The sequence below is a fragment of the Heterodontus francisci genome, chromosome 38 (genome assembly GCF_036365525.1).
Source record: "Heterodontus francisci isolate sHetFra1 chromosome 38, sHetFra1.hap1, whole genome shotgun sequence".
Taxonomy (NCBI): domain Eukaryota; kingdom Metazoa; phylum Chordata; class Chondrichthyes; order Heterodontiformes; family Heterodontidae; genus Heterodontus; species Heterodontus francisci.
The window spans coordinates 39093517-39109201 of record NC_090408.1 but is presented as its reverse complement, the minus strand read 5'-3'; the positions used below and the strand labels follow the sequence as shown (position 1 = coordinate 39109201).

The following is a 15685-nucleotide window of genomic DNA, read 5'->3' as shown; positions in this document are numbered from 1 at the left end:
TGTAGTATTGAGTTCTCGGTGTCAGACATAAGCTTTTCTTTTCTGCCTTATCTTACCCTGTAGCCTCCTTGACATCCATGGGTTCAAGATTTGGCAGTCCCACCCTTTTTCTTTGTGGGAGCATGTTTACTTTGAATACCTTGATTGCCTCCCACTGCTCCAACACTGATTTACCTTCAAGTAGCTGTTTCCAGTCCCTTTCGCTAAATCACTCCTCAGTTTAGTAAAATTGGCCTTGCCCCAATTGAGAACTCTAACTCCTGTTCTATCCTTGTCCTTTTCCATAATTATGTTAAAACTGACTGAATTATGATCACTACCACCAAAATGCTCTCCCACTGCCACTCCTTCCACCTGCCCATCTTCATTTCCTAAAACTAAGTCGAAAACTGCGCCCTCTCTTGTTGGACTTGCTACATATTGAACCAGGGACCCGGGTTCGATTCCGGGTACTGCCTGTGTGGAGTTTGCAAGTTCTCCCTGTGTCTGCGTGGGTTTTCTCCGGGTGCTCCGGTTTCCTCCCACAAGCCAAAAGACTTGCAGGTTGATAGGTAAATTGTCCATTATAAATTGTCACTAGTACAGGTAGGTGGTAGGGAAATATAGGGACAGGTGGGGATGTTTGGTAGGAATATGGGATTAGTATAAAGGGGTGGTTGATGTTCGGCACAGACTCGGTGGGCCGAAGGGCCTGTTTCAGTGCTGTATCTCTAAAAAAAAAATCTAATCTAATATTGGCCAAAAAAGTTCTCTTGAATACACCTCAAGAATTTTGCTCCCTCAATTCCTTTCACACTAAAACTGTCCCAGTTGATATTGGGGTGGTTAAAATCCCCTATTATTACTGCCCTATTGTTCTTGCACTTCTCAGAGATTTACCTACATATCTGCTCCTCCATCTCCCTCTGACTATTTGGGGGTCTATGGTACACTCCCAGCAGTGTGATTGCCCTTTTTTTGTTCCTTAGCTCAATCCATATGGCCTCATTTGATGAACCTTCTAACATATTATCCCCCCTCACAGCTGTAATTGTTTCTCTGACCAAAATTGCATCTTGGCCTTCTTCATCCTACAAGCAAAATTCTTCATCATCTGGAGCCAAGTACAAAGAAGCTGAGTGACTACAGTGAGTCAATTGCTGTGCTCCCTCCATACAACTTGCACTTGGGTTTTTACTTAAAGGTCACCTGCAGCCCACAATGAGACCAACCTCCCTTGTGCACCTACTTTGGCATCAAATGTAGTGGTGCTGCCCACTGCATCACCATCTACACTGTATCACTATAAGCAACTGGCCTACTTTTCTATTAACAATACAACTTCCCCTTTTACAGTGAGCTGCGGCTCTTTAAGAGCTGCTGCCTTGCTGGACATTCCCTTCCATGTAATGTGCACTACAGGCCATGCTTTCTGAGCAAGCTTTTAATGTGCCAGCAGCCAACTCAAATTAAGGGCGACACTCCCATTGGAAAATTCAGTGTAGTCTGCGCTCTGAGCAACCAGTGATGGATGCACCCAAAGAAAGGTGAGTACAGTGGCACGGTGGTTATGTTACTAGGCTAGTAATCCGGAGGCCTAGACTAATGATCCAAAGGCAGGAGTTCAAATTCCACCACAGCAGCTGGGGAATTTAAATTCAATTAATTAAATAAATCTGAAATGAAAAGCTAATATCAGTAATGGTGACCATGAAATTACTGGATTGTCATAAAAAGCCATCTGGTTCACTAATGTCTGTTAGGGAAGGAAACCTACTCTCCTTACCTGGTCTGACCTATATGTGACTCGAGACCCAAAGCAGTATGGTTGATACTTAACTGCTCTCTGAAGTGGCCTAGCAAGCCACTCAGTTGTATCAAAAACACGACAATGGACTGTAGCAGTTCAAGAAGATGGCTCATCACTTTCTCAACGGCAGTTATGGATGGGCACATTCTGTGAATTAATACATTTTTAAAAACTGTGCCATTGGCCAGCATAAGTCTATTTTTGTCATTATTGGGAAATTGGGCATTAACATGTTTACCTGAACAGACACTTGAAATCTGGTACACATGTTGAGGACGTATTATTTGGTTAACCATGGGAAAGGGTTGGGTGCTAGATTTGGCAGTTTGGTCACTTGCTTTCCTCGTTTTGGGACGATGATGGTTTGCGTTGCTGTTCTCTGTAAGTGCCTCACATGGGAACAAAGGAGATTTCCAAGATAGTAACCACCTGCTTCTTGAGAGAGACATTATTATAAAATTAACAGCACAGGAGGAGGCCATTCAGCCTATCCTGTCTGACCCAATGCTAACTCTTCAGTGACAGCAGTCCATTATAATCCCATTTTCCTCCCCTTTCTCCATATCTTTTTATTTTTGTCCTTTACAAATACTAATCCATCAGAATGTTAGAAATAGGAACAGGGGTAGGCAATACAACCCTGCTCTGCAATTCAATAAGATCATGGCTGATCTTCTACCTTAGCTCCACTTTCTCACCCTCTCCGGGGTCAACCAAATATGACCTAGTTCTCTTTTAAATCATGTTATAATCCCTGCCTCAATAGCCACCTGTGACAAAGCAAATCAAGCTTTACCAGGGATGCCAGAGTTCCCCCTTTGTTCTTCTTGTGATGATTGAGTCATTGCGCCTTTTTGATACCTGTTCTCTCCCCAGTGGAATCAATCTTTGAAAACTTTTCAGAATTTTGAAAAACATATTAGACTTCCCTTCCCCTTCTCTGTTCCAGTGACAACAGGCCTAAGATAAATAGCAATTTACAAGACCTATGTACTTTTTGTGCTTGGGAAACTCCTTCAACTAATTTTGCTTCAGTTCATCTTCCTAATATTTACAAAATAGAACTTTAAATAGAATACTCATGGAATAAGTTCTGTCATTTTATGCCAAGTATGCACTATTTGTCAACCAGTTGATGATGCTGCTGGATAATTATTTGTTTTCATTCTTAGTAAGATTTTCTAACAAAAACCCAATTGATTATTAAATCCATCAAAAACTCTGCACCCGGCCTCCGCTCATGCTGATTTCATTACCCCTCCACAGTTACACACCCAACTGTAAGTAGGATAACCTCAATATCCTGTTCAACTTTGAGTTGAGCTTCACATCCTACATCCTATCACCAATACTGCGTACTTCCACCTATACAACATTATCCCCCTATGCCCTTACCTCATTCCCTGCTACTGAAATCTTTATCTAGATTCAATTTCTTCAACACTTTCTTCAGTGCAAAACTCCCCAATCCTTACTGAACTTCACTGGATCCCTCTTCCCTAACACACCAATTTCAATTCCTTATCCTGATTTACAAATCCCTCCATAATCTCACTTCACTCTACCTCTGTAACCACCTCTTGGACTAAATCCCTTTGTGTGTTCTTTGTTCTTTTGCCTCTGGGCTTCTTTGCATCCCACCTCCAAAATTGATCACCGAGCCTTATTTCTGTTCTCTGGAACTCTCTCCTCAAACCCTTTGACCTTTCTATTTCTCTCCGACCTTCAAAACATTGAACAAAACCTAACTTTCTTCAACCATCACTGCTACTCCTACTATTGCTTGGCCTCCATTTACCCTATGTGAAGTGTGTTGGGACATTTTCTTTTTTAGTGTGTTTTATAATTACAAGGTACTGTTGTAGGCTTTTAATAAGAAGCCTAAGTAGAATCATAGAATAGTACAGCACAGGAGGCCAGGCGGCCCCTCAAGTCTGCACAAGCTCTTTTCAAGAGCCAATTCAGCTGTTTCCACTCCCCCACTCTTTCCCCATATCCCAGTGATTTCTTTTCTCCTTCAAGTATTTATCCAATTCTCTTTTGAAATCTGCTATTGAATCTGTATCCATCAGGCAGTGTTTTCCAAATCCTAACCACCTGTTGCATAAAAATGCTTTTCCACATGTTGCCTTTTGCCAGTCACCTTAACTCTGCACCCACTGATTATCAACCTCTCAGCCATTGAAAACAGTTTCTCTTTATTTACTCTGTCTAAACCCTGCATGATTTCAAACACTTCCATCGAATCTTCTCTTAGCCTTCTCTGCTCTAAAGAGAAGGGCCAAAGCACACAATGCTGGGCACCATCTGGTTAAAAATAGTTAGAGAGAAATAAAAGGCAAATTTAGAAGCAGTGGTTAGATGGTAGCCAGCTAGGGTTTTAAAGTATATAGATTGTAGGAGGATGGGAAGACTGAAGGAGGTAAGGCATTTTCAGAGCCCACTCAAGGAGCAGTAAACCTTAATTTCAACACAGTGAGGCTGCATGGAGGAGGAAGAACCAGAGGAGCACTGGCTGCAGCAGTGGTGTAAGATTCCGAGACAAACAGACTTTAGTTAGAAGCCACAGATAACAGAATGATCATGTATCATAGGCTTTTTTTCCTTGTATTTTGTACAGGAGTGTGAAAAGTGCTGGAAAACCCCACTTTGATATGGGAGGCAGTATTAGCCATCTTCTAGTTTATGTGCTGCCCTTTTACTTAATTTGACTCCTGTGTTTATTGAAGACTTTTGCAATATTAACAAAGAAATGGCACAAAGACTACAAGCTATCATGTGTGTGGTTGCTTAAAAGCACTTAAACAAGAGTGCAACATACATCCCTAGGTTCCTAATGTTTGGCCTATCTTGGCAGATCACTGGAGTTGCAAATAAGCATAACAATAAGATTGAACTGTGTGTGTGTTATTTTTGAATGATCTTTTCAAATATGCCATGAAAGCAAGTTGGGATGGCTGAGATAACTATTGAATTCAACTGAGATCACTACCCATAATCTGCTGCATAAAATTTAAAGCTAATAGAAGACATCTTTTTCTTTGAACAAATGCATTTGTGGATCCATATATATTTAAATCTCTTACCTGTTGCTAAATGCAGGCATCTTTTTTAAAGGAGGGAGACATGTCACATATGTTTGCCCTCACAATTCTGTGGCACAAGGCAACTTAATGGGGAGCCCCAGCTGCTAGATTGCAGCTTTAATGAAAACACAGGCATTACAAACAGGTATGATTCAGCATCATATTTCAATCTTCTTTGTTGCTCCTAACAATGAAGCCGGGACTGTTTGATTCGTGCTGCTGCTTGGTGGAGTTTGCAAATTGCTCGTGGATCGTGCCTGTGAGAGGTGGGTGGATGGGGGAGGGGGTGGGTAGAAACCAATACCACTTTTACTGCCGCACACAAAACCCAAAAATTATAAAAGGCTTAGAAGTAGAAGTTTGATCAGTTTTAATTACAAAATATTTAGAATGCAAAAACAGGCCTTTTGGCCCAGCAAGTATTTATGCTGCACACGAGCCTCCTCCCACCTTTCTTCATCTCACCCCATCAATATATCCTTTTATTCCTTTCTCCCTCATGTGCTTACTTAGCTTCCCTCATGGACAGTAGCAGTGCTACTATGGCCTCAAACGATTACTAGGCTCAAGAGGAAAAAGAAAAATCAGACAAGGTACCTGTTTTTCTTTTCATTGGCTCATAGGATGGACAAGACCACATTTATTGCCCATTCCTAGTTGTGTTGGGAAAGCGATGGAATATTTCCTTGAACTACCTCCAGTAGGCTGTGATCACCTTAAAAAAAAAGGCCCTGCTGAATGTAGCAGTGCCCAGGTCCAAATCAGGTATGGCTTTCCAACTGCTGATTCTGCCTGTAAAACAGGCACAATAATGTTGAACATAGGCCCCTTAGTGTGCAGGCTCACACAATAAAAAAGTACGTTGAATTTATAGCACAGAAACAGGCCATTTGGCCCAACTACACCGGTGTTTAGGCTCCACACTAGCTTCCTCCAACCTTCTATTTCTTTCTCCTTCATGTGTTTATGCCATTCGTCTCTATTCCTTGTGGTTGCAAGTTCTACATTCTCAACACTCTCTGGGTAAAGAGATTTCTCCTGCATTCTTTATTGAATTTATCAGTGACTACTTTATGTTTATAACTCTTAGTTTTGGACTCCCCAAAATTGGAACATTTTCTCTACATTTACCTTATCGGACCCCTTTTTACTTTTAAAGAACACTTTTAGGTCACACCCTCAAACATTCCTTTTCTAGAGAAAAGAGCCCCAGACTGTTTAGTCTTTCCTGATAGTTATAGGGCTGAATTTTATTGGGGGGGGGGGGGGGGGGGCGGCACCCTTTGAACTCGGTGGCACACCCACATTCGCCGGCCACCACTGAGCCCCCGCGATGTTAATTGCAGGGGCTCATTAGAATCACAGCGCCGAGCCGCCCTCACCATATTACGTGGGGAGAGACGGGACATGCGGCGCAGTGAAAGAGTCTTTGACAGCTGTGCAGCAGGTGCTGGGGCCCTATTTTAAGTGCCCCAGCACCTGCTTCCTGACAGCTGTCAAAGAAATACTTACCTGACTGCTGAAGAGTGGGGCTGCTGTCAATCTGGCAGCAAAGCAGAAGCTGCTGCAGAAATCCAGCAGGTCAGGCAGCATCAGTGGAGAGAGAAGCAGAGTTAACGTGTCCAAGTTCACAAACTTGAAAGTTAACTCTGCTTCTCTCCCCACAAATGCTGCCTGACCTGCTGAGTGACCCCAGCACTTTCCGCTTTTCCGCCACATACTTACCCTGCTGTGTCCCAGTGTCCTATGAAGTTGTGATCCTCTTCTCCCACTCAAGTGTAACATTCCTTCTTGTAGGCATGCCACACCTGGGTGAATAATTTTACAGTTGCACATTCCAGCACGTGAGACTTAAATACACCATAAAAGGTATTACAGAGGTTTACAGAGAACACACTGGCACAAATGGGAATGCACGGGTGTCACAGCAAAGTAATTACGTCTTTCACTAAATGTTCCTCACCAACATGTGTGTCCTTTTCTCTGTGTGAATAATGCGTGCCTGCATGTAGCGCCAATGTCGCATCCCTTTGCACCGTTGGCCCTTCAAAAGAGCCAACATATGCAATAATATCATCGCTATGCCACCATTACTCATGAGCATCTCCACGGATGCAGTGACATGGACATTGGCTCAGTCAGCTGCTGCCTCTAATGGTTTACACAGGGATGCTGCAGATGTGGACTGGTGCACAGCAGGTGAGCGAGGATGATATGTGACTTGCAGAGCTCATGTCGGTTCCTATGAAGCAGACAGCCTTTGTCTGATAAGCCACTGCCATACATCCCTACCTCACTGCTAGCCCTGTATGCAGAGCCTGTGTGCCATCTGGCCTCCCGTGTGTCTTTCATATTGTAGGTCCTCAGCATCCTGATAGTCCGAGGAGGAATCCTGTTGATGTCTCTCCTCATCATGCCAGGCCTATTGGGTACGTAGTTGTGCAAAGCAGCAAAGAAAGGAGCTGGCCTTTTTGGCCCTTAGTACAGGGCATCACACTATCCATATAGGCATTGGAGGTGCTCTTTCAGCATGCCGATCTCCTGCTCGATAGTGGCTCATGTAGCACAGTGGCTGGCGTTGTATCTGTCCTCTGCAGCAGTGGTGGAGTCTCTCACCGGTGTCGGCAGATATGTCTGGAAAGGATAGCCCTATCTCCAAGAAGCAACCCCTCCATCTGAGACAATTCAGTAAACAGCAGTGGCAGCGGGACTGGCGCTACACCCAGGTGTCATAGCAGCTGCCTGAGAAGCTGTCACAGATTCGCTGCAAGCATCTGCGGTGTTCACATACCAGCTTCACCTAGATTGAGAGGGGTCCTTTAATGGTGACGTCTGCAGGTGGTAGCCTGGCAGTAGGCCTGATGGCCACATGAGTGCAGTCTATGAACATTACAACCTATGGTTCTCCGGCAATGGTGCCAGAACCAATGGCTCTCTCGGCCTGGCTGTGAGAGTCCGTCCTGAAGCGGACATCCTCACTGGCCTTCCGGTGCAGGGCATTGGTGACCTCCCTGATGCAGCAGTGCACTGCTGACTGTGTGACCCCACAAAGGTCTCTGGTAGGCCCCTAAAAGGCTGCAGAGACGTCAGGCTTGAGAACCGCTGCCACTATGAGGAACAAAGGCATGGGATGTCCACCGGAGCCCATGGGCTGCAAGTCATCCTTGAGCAGGGCACAGAGACGTGTCACCACTCTCTCTATATGCGCAATCCCCTCTGGCACTGGTGCTCTGACATCCGATGGCATGTCATGTGGGGCCTGTAGATGCACGGCAACCATAATGGCGGGCTCCCCTTGGGGGCTGCTGCTCACGACAGAGGGCCCCTACGTGGATCACACCTGCCTGTTGATATTGCCTCTGGTGTATACGGATCCTCTCATGCAGAGGATCACGCAATGTAGGATGAGTCATATCTATTTCCATGTGATAAATAAAGTTGAACCCTGCATGTATTTGAAGGTTCCTAACAGGACATGGATTGGTGTTAACGGGTACATCAGCTGCTTTCCTGGATCAACTATGTGGCGCGCCATGGCATTGCCCATCTTGGCCAACACTCAGAGTGGCACAACATGACCACATCAAGATCCTACCAGCTGAAACGATTGCCCCCACCATCCATAAAACCTTAATGCTCCTGCCCTTTCTGGCATCCTCCCCACACACAGGGTGCCTAGTGTGCCATTGCCCCCTCGCAAACACAGAGCGTACACTGTTAACGGAGGGATGGTACACGGTACCTCCCTTCATGTCAGCACAGCTTTCCCTCCAGTAATCCCAGACCCCCTCCCTTTCAGAATGCAGAGTGCGACCCCTGCATATCCCCCCTCCCTCCTCCCTTCCAGAATGCAGAGTGAGACCGCTGTCTATCCCCCCTCCCTTCCGTAATGCAGAAGAATGAGGACCCGCCGGCTTTTCAGATCATGAACAGGACGGCACGTGACAGCCGCCCGTTCAACGAAAAATCCGGCAGTGTCGGTGGAGAGGCGGCGGGCTGCATAATCAGCATAGGTAAGTAAGCATTACCATATGCTAATTGTGGTGCCACCGCCATGCGGCGGGGGTGGGGAGCACTGAGGTCCCACCGCCGCCAATATGCGACGGGCCCATCACGACTTCACGGGTCGAGGCAGGCCTCTCCCCGCAGCATTTTACCAGCCCCCACGCCACGACCCGCAGTGTTGAGGGGCTGGTAAAATTCAGCCCATCATCTTTTGGAGTTGATGCACTGAAGAGCTGCCTGGGGTTCTGCATCCCAGCATCAAAGGAGGCAGGAAAAATTGAGACGTTTATTTTTTTAAAAGCTATATAGACAGAAATGTGATTGTAAAAAAATGTGTTCAAAACCAGGATTTGCATGAATAACATTCCCTGGCTTTATTTTTATAGCGTTAATATTAGAGGAACTAGAAGCTGACAGGCTTTTTATAGTTTGAATTACACTAGGACGGCAGGGGAACCATCAGATAATACAATAAACTGAAACCATAGCTTCAAGAGGATAAATAAGTTCCTTAAATAAAAGCAAAATGCAGGCAATATACAACAGGCCTATTAGCACGTGAAAATAGATAAGGGCAGGATAATGTTTCAGGTGGGTCTCCTCTTGCAGATTTGATTCTCAATTAGGCTCAGTGCCCTCCATGTTACGAAGAAGAAAGTCAGATTTGGTTCCTGCAGCTTCCTGTTCATTTACAACAATAGAACAACCTGTTGCTGCTTGCAGTTTAGGTGTGCATATGTGAAATGGCCACTTGGGTGAGGTACCAGGAAGGAAAGCTGGCATTCATTCAGCGCCTCCAGGAAAGAACAAAATTTAGGAATATGCTAACATATCTGCAGTGCAATTCCTGTCTTTATTTTGTGCCAGAGAGTTTCTTCTGATTTCAAGCGCCCAGAGTCTCCATCAAGCACTGTCATCAGCAAGCAGTGTAAAGCTTGCTCTATTCTACCTCAGAAGAGCCCATTATTGCTATTTTCGGGACCTCTGAGGAAGATTGCATATTAGTGCTAGTTTTATTAGAGGCCCACTAGAAACTGGATTGAAACTGGCCAGACAGATTTCAGATCGGACATTACAGCCAGTGAAAGAGGAGAGCTTCAAGACCTCCGTGTGAGCTGGATTTGAAACAGAGGTGAAAACTGAGTGTCTTAACCTACTGCACCACCCAGTTCCCCACCTTATTATGTTTTATTCCAGCATTTTTTACTTTCACTAAAATTCCACAGTATTTCTTTTACGAAATAAATTCTTTTTGTCTGCTTTGAAATTGCTTACAAATAACTAAATATGGTTCATTGGCTCTTCCCTTCTTACAGAAAGACAGTAAATTAAACTCTGTGTAAATACCCTGAAAATGCCATTAGTATAATGAGGATTAAAGTGTTTGTGCAGTTCAACCTATGTGACATATTCCAATGCTAGTTTGTTTCACATTCCCTCCTTCTTTTCTGAAGGCACTGACTCCTTGCTATCCCAAAGTCACTGAGTGGCATGAACTACAGATGCTGTTCTTAATGTGTGAGCCTCAATGATAAATGCTATTGGGCTGTGCCACCGTGGGAAGCATCACAGCAATTCTGCCCTCATCCAATGTCCACACTTCCAGCATTGGTCGGTTGATAGCAATCAGATGCAGGGAACCTGTCCAGTTTTCCACTTCCCCCACAGAAGGACATCAAGACTAATTTTAAAACCTCTAACAGCATGGTGTCTGAGACAGGGCATGGAACCTGGGAACCTAGCAGGCATGTATGGCTCACCTACTCACTGTGAGAAGCTGCTGAGCCACATGCCTATGCTTTTGATCCTCAAGTCCAACTAAAGCCTCTTTAAAGTTATTTATATAATAAAGGTGTATGTGCTTTTATATAAAAGATTGAAATTAATTTTTGATGAGCATTTTAATTATGAAATATGGAATATCAGGTTACTGCATTTAGATCTCAGTGAGTATGTTCAATGTTGTGTTTGTCAATTAAGATAGGTCTTTTTTATTATATACATTTATATTATATAGAGCATTCCATGACCAGCCTAGATAAACTATTGTGAACATGAACTCAAAGAAGGCACTTAGTAATGTGTTCGCATTTTGTTTTTGGCACCAAGCACTTAAGTTGAAAAATGGCATCTCCACAGCCAACAGTGGTAGCGACAGTATTTATTCAGGATGATATCAATTATAATTTATTTCTCAGTGCAGGAGGGGGGGGGCACTGCTACTAAAATATTACTTGGAAATTAGTCCCATTTTAACAGATGGTCTTGTTTCTCTGACCTCTTAATATCCTTATAATGATGTCATTTACTATTCCGTGCTCACCGAAGTCAGCCACCACTGGGTCTGCTATGGAAAGGCGGGCTGGGAGAATGTGATTGCTCAAGGCAGCATGTTTACTGGTTACATTTTTGTAAATATGCCCAGCAGGAGTTACCCTAGTGCATGTACAGTTTCTGTTCATACTCAAAAGTAAGACAGGAAATGTCCCTCTTGTGGATTATGTAATGATAGGACAGTTACAAATTAGAGAGATCCATTGTCCTATGTGCAAGGTAACTCAGCTGGTCAAACAATTATATGAACAGTTTCCAGAGTGCACAGCGGAGGGAAACAATCACTCAGAATGCACAAGGTCACCGAGCATCTCCCCCACCTCACAAAAGTCATCTATTTATTTATTTATTACTCCTCTCTCCTCCTCCACTGAAGATCCTGAGCAACAATGTATGTCAGTGGGCTGGTCAGTCACGGGGAATCACAGCGAGTCTGATCCTGACCTCATCCAATTTTAACACGTGTGCATGTGTTTTGGTCCATTAAGTAACATTCGCGCCACACAAGTTCCAGGCAATGACTATCTCAAACAAGAGAGAATCTAACCATCTCCCCTTGACATTCAATGGCATTACAATTGCTGAATCCCCCACTATCAACATCCTGCAGGCTTACATTGACCAGAAACTGAACTGGAGTAGACATATAAATACCGTGGCTACAAGAGCAGGTCAGAGGCTAGGAATCCTGCAGCGAGTAACTCATCTCCAGACTCCCCAAAGCCTGTCCACCATCTACAAGGCACAAGCCAGGAGTGTGATGGAATACTCTGCATTTGCCTGGATGGGTGCAGCTCCAGCAACACTCAAGAAGCTCGACACCATCCAGGACAAAGCAGCCCGCTTGATTGGCACCCCATCCACAAACATTCACTCCCTCCACCACCGACGCACAGTGGCAGCAGTGTGTACCATCTACAAGATGCACTGCAGCAACGCAACAAGGCTCCTTAGATAGCACCTTCTAAATCCATGACTTCTACCACCTAGAAGGACAAGGGCAGCTGATGCATGGGAACACCACCACCTGCAAGTTCCCCTCCAAGTCACACATCATCCTGACTTGGAACTATACGCCATTTCTTCACTGTTGCTGGGTCAAAATCCTGGAACTCCCTTCCTAACAGCACTGTGGGTGTACCTACCTCACGTGGTCTGCAGTAGTTCAAGAAGGCTGCTCACCACTACCTTCTCAAGGGCAATTAGAGATGGGCAATAAATGCTGGCCTAGCCAGCGATGCCCACGTCCCATGAACGAATAATTTTAAAAAAAGTAATCAGGCCAGTTTTCGTTGACACTGAGGCTAAATGTAGCATTTCTGACAACACTTAGCTGAAGCTTGGATCCATGGCACCAGTTTGCTCTCCAGTAGCCATTCTTCATATCCAAGGCCGGATGTTAAATGTTGATAAGCTATTTGACTAAAGAAAATATTTAGCAACCCAATCCTGCCAATAAGATGGGTGATGGGGGAATGGGGAACAGAATATTACACCTTTATGTATTTTTCTATTAAAACATTCATAAAATAATAATTCATGATAATTGAACAATTAAGTTTATGAAAGGGAAGCACCATTCTTTAGTCCTGTAATTTCAATGATAGTGCTCATGTACCTCATGACTTATCACATTGATGCAGACATTTTTCCATCATTGACAGAAGCAGGCCTACAGTATACTGTATTATAAAGTATACAGTATAATTCTGTGTACAGGTTACACTGGTGTAAATGTTAAACATAGAACTTTTACAACAGGCAAGAAAGATATTTGTTGCAACTTTCCATGTGTGAAGGTGTGACTTGAGCAACTCTAGTTGGAACGATTTGACAACATTGTAAACCGCAACTCACCAGATCTGCCGCTGCAGTTACAACCAGAAATAGATGTGTGATCTCATCACCTTACCTTCCTTCCCTCCTCTCACGAGAATGCTGACTTATGCTAGTGTACAGTTCCACAAATGTTGGCTGCCCGTTAGCGCACCACTCTGCAAGGTCATTCCTTATGTGAGCATCCACAGACTGATAGCAGCGAGCATTGCAGATCAATCTAATCCTAACCTTATGCGATTCCCATACACAAGCACTTTCCAGCAGGTGTTACTGGAAAGTAATCATGAGTAGATCTATTTTTTTGTTTTTACTCCCTTGCCTTAGCACTGGACCCCAGTTGCTACACTGGCAGAAATCAGTCAATCCAGCTCAGATCAAGGCTGGGATCTTCTGGACTTATATAGTACAGTATCAAACCAGGTAGTCATAATTTAACTCAAAACAGTTTTTAATTATTGCAATCAGCAGTGGCACAGTGACTTCTTTTCCAGTGTCAGCCATGGCTCAATGGATAGCACTTTCACCTCTGAGTCAGAAGGTATTTCTTTCAGTCCCACTCCAGAGCCTTGAGCACAAAAATGCTACTGAGGGAGTGCTGCACTGTCAGAGATGCTGCCTTTCAGGTGAAATGTTAAACTGAGGCCCTGTCTTTCCTCTCAGGTGGAGGTAAAAGATCCCATGGTAGTATTCGAAGAAGAGCAGCAGAGTATCCCTGCTCTCCTGGCAGATATTTATTCCTCAATCCACATCACTAAATGAGATTATTTGGTCATTATCACATTGCTGTTTGTGGGAGCTGGCTATACTCAAATTTGCTGCCCTGTGACAGTGACTACACTTTGTTACGATCCCATTAGGGACTGTTAACCTTCAAAAAGAGAAAGCCAAATTCCCAGTTATAACTGAAAGAATTACACAAGATTTCATGTTTTAAACAAAACACTTTACTGTACAAAAGTTAAACAAAGCAAAACACTGCTAATTTAGCACTACAATTTGGAAACAATTATATTTTAAACTTAAAATCTTAACAGAACATGAAGCTGTTTACTTCAAATTCTAAATCTCAACAAAACATTCCTATTTGACTGTTATTTCCACCCAAAGAATTTCCCTATACGTTACGGGATCTTGGCAGTTTGTTTACTTCTCCTGGGACCAATCCAAAGTGTACCACAGCTCTTGGGAATTCATGTTGATTTCCTAATTTCTCAACTGTCTTCTGAGGTATCAGATCTCCTGAATCTGGACTTCCCAGCTTGAGCATGGGCCTGCTTCAAAACAGAAACACCCTTGGTTCCACATGGTCTCTTTGCTCCCGAGTGCAACTGACTTCCAAAGCCAACTGCTTGTCTGAAGCCAGCAACTTATTCAAAAGCCAACTGATTGCTGACGCAGTCAAACACTCAAAAAAAAAAGCACTTGATCCAAAAGGCATCTCCCTAGCAACGTCTATCTCCATAGCAACGTGGTACATATGGGATGTCCCAGATAAACTAATTATTTCCAACTCCAAATATCCTCTGATTCCTGATACCCACATGAATAATTGATATTGCTAACAATGACAAAGCAATTTCTTCTAAACTTTCTGGTTCCAACTGCCCAACTAGACGAGGCCACCTGCGGTTTTATGGCTCTCACCTCTCTAACTTTGTCTCTTTTAAGCACTCATGGAGAGATTTTTGAACTTTAAATCTTCTCTTTGTTCTGGGAAATTATATGAATAAACCCCTGATTGCAGCAGCTGCAGACACACCATCTCCATCAAGAAGTTAAGAGGGATTCCCATTGTGTAGGGACTTCACACTTCCCAATATGATCTTACTAAGTAAACATGGGCAACACTTTGATTTGTAACCACCCTAAGTTTGTATGCCAGCTTCTCAAACCAGGCGTTTTCATTTGTCTTGCATTTAAAAAAAAAATAAGTTTCCAATTTAAAAGTTCTCTAGAAAATTAATACAAACCATGAACCAGGTGATCATAACAACTTTAAAAGTACTTCCTTGGCTGTAAAGCACTTTGGGATGTCCTGAGGTTGTGAGAGGCACTATATAAATGAAAGTCTTTTTTCTTTTAGGTCTGGGCCACAGATTTGGACCTGGCCTACAGTGACCAGCTGGCCATGACACAACTGATGCTCTTCATTTCTAATGGGAAGCTGAACTGCAAAACCAATATCTTTGAGGTGCCTCCAAAGCCCAAGGAGAAAAAGCGGAGTCGTCGCAAGAAAAAATTGGTGATGGAAGAAGAAACACAAACAGTACGTGTGCACAAATACAACAAGCAATCAAATTAGAAATTTGAAACACCTCAACCATAAAATAATTTCATAACTGTTCCTCTCATTACAATCAGAAATTAATTAGAAGTCATTACAGAGCACTTACATACTTTTGGATGTCAGCGGGGTTAAAAACAGAATATAGTAATTAATTAATGCTTGCGTGAGAAACTATTGCATTAGAAACCTTATCAGGAGCAAAATTGCCTGAAAGCATTCACAAAATTAATACCGAAATAGGCACATGCCCTATCTGGGGAAAAAACATGCAATATCTATAAAGCTAAACATTCATTATATTTGCAATACATTACCATCTACATAAATGCAACTAAATAATCAACA

The 15685-nt window shown here is 43.4% G+C and overlaps 1 protein-coding gene and 1 long non-coding RNA gene across 8 annotated transcripts in view; one reads left to right on the top strand and one right to left on the bottom strand.

Annotated features, from left to right (window-relative positions):
- LOC137352557 (uncharacterized) overlaps window positions 1–15685 on the bottom strand; it is a 175338-nt gene that overhangs the window by 100310 nt on the left and 59343 nt on the right. The gene's annotated exons all lie outside the window — the stretch shown is intronic.
- The window catches only part of iqch (IQ motif containing H), a 153829-nt gene that overhangs the window by 122831 nt on the left and 15313 nt on the right, over window positions 1–15685 (top strand). For all 6 annotated transcript variants that reach the window (XM_068018154.1, XM_068018149.1, XM_068018150.1 and 3 more), the window contains one exon: window positions 15137–15319. In XM_068018154.1, the coding sequence (XP_067874255.1) occupies window positions 15137–15319 (183 nt within the window). The remainder of the gene's footprint in view (window positions 1–15136; window positions 15320–15685) is intronic.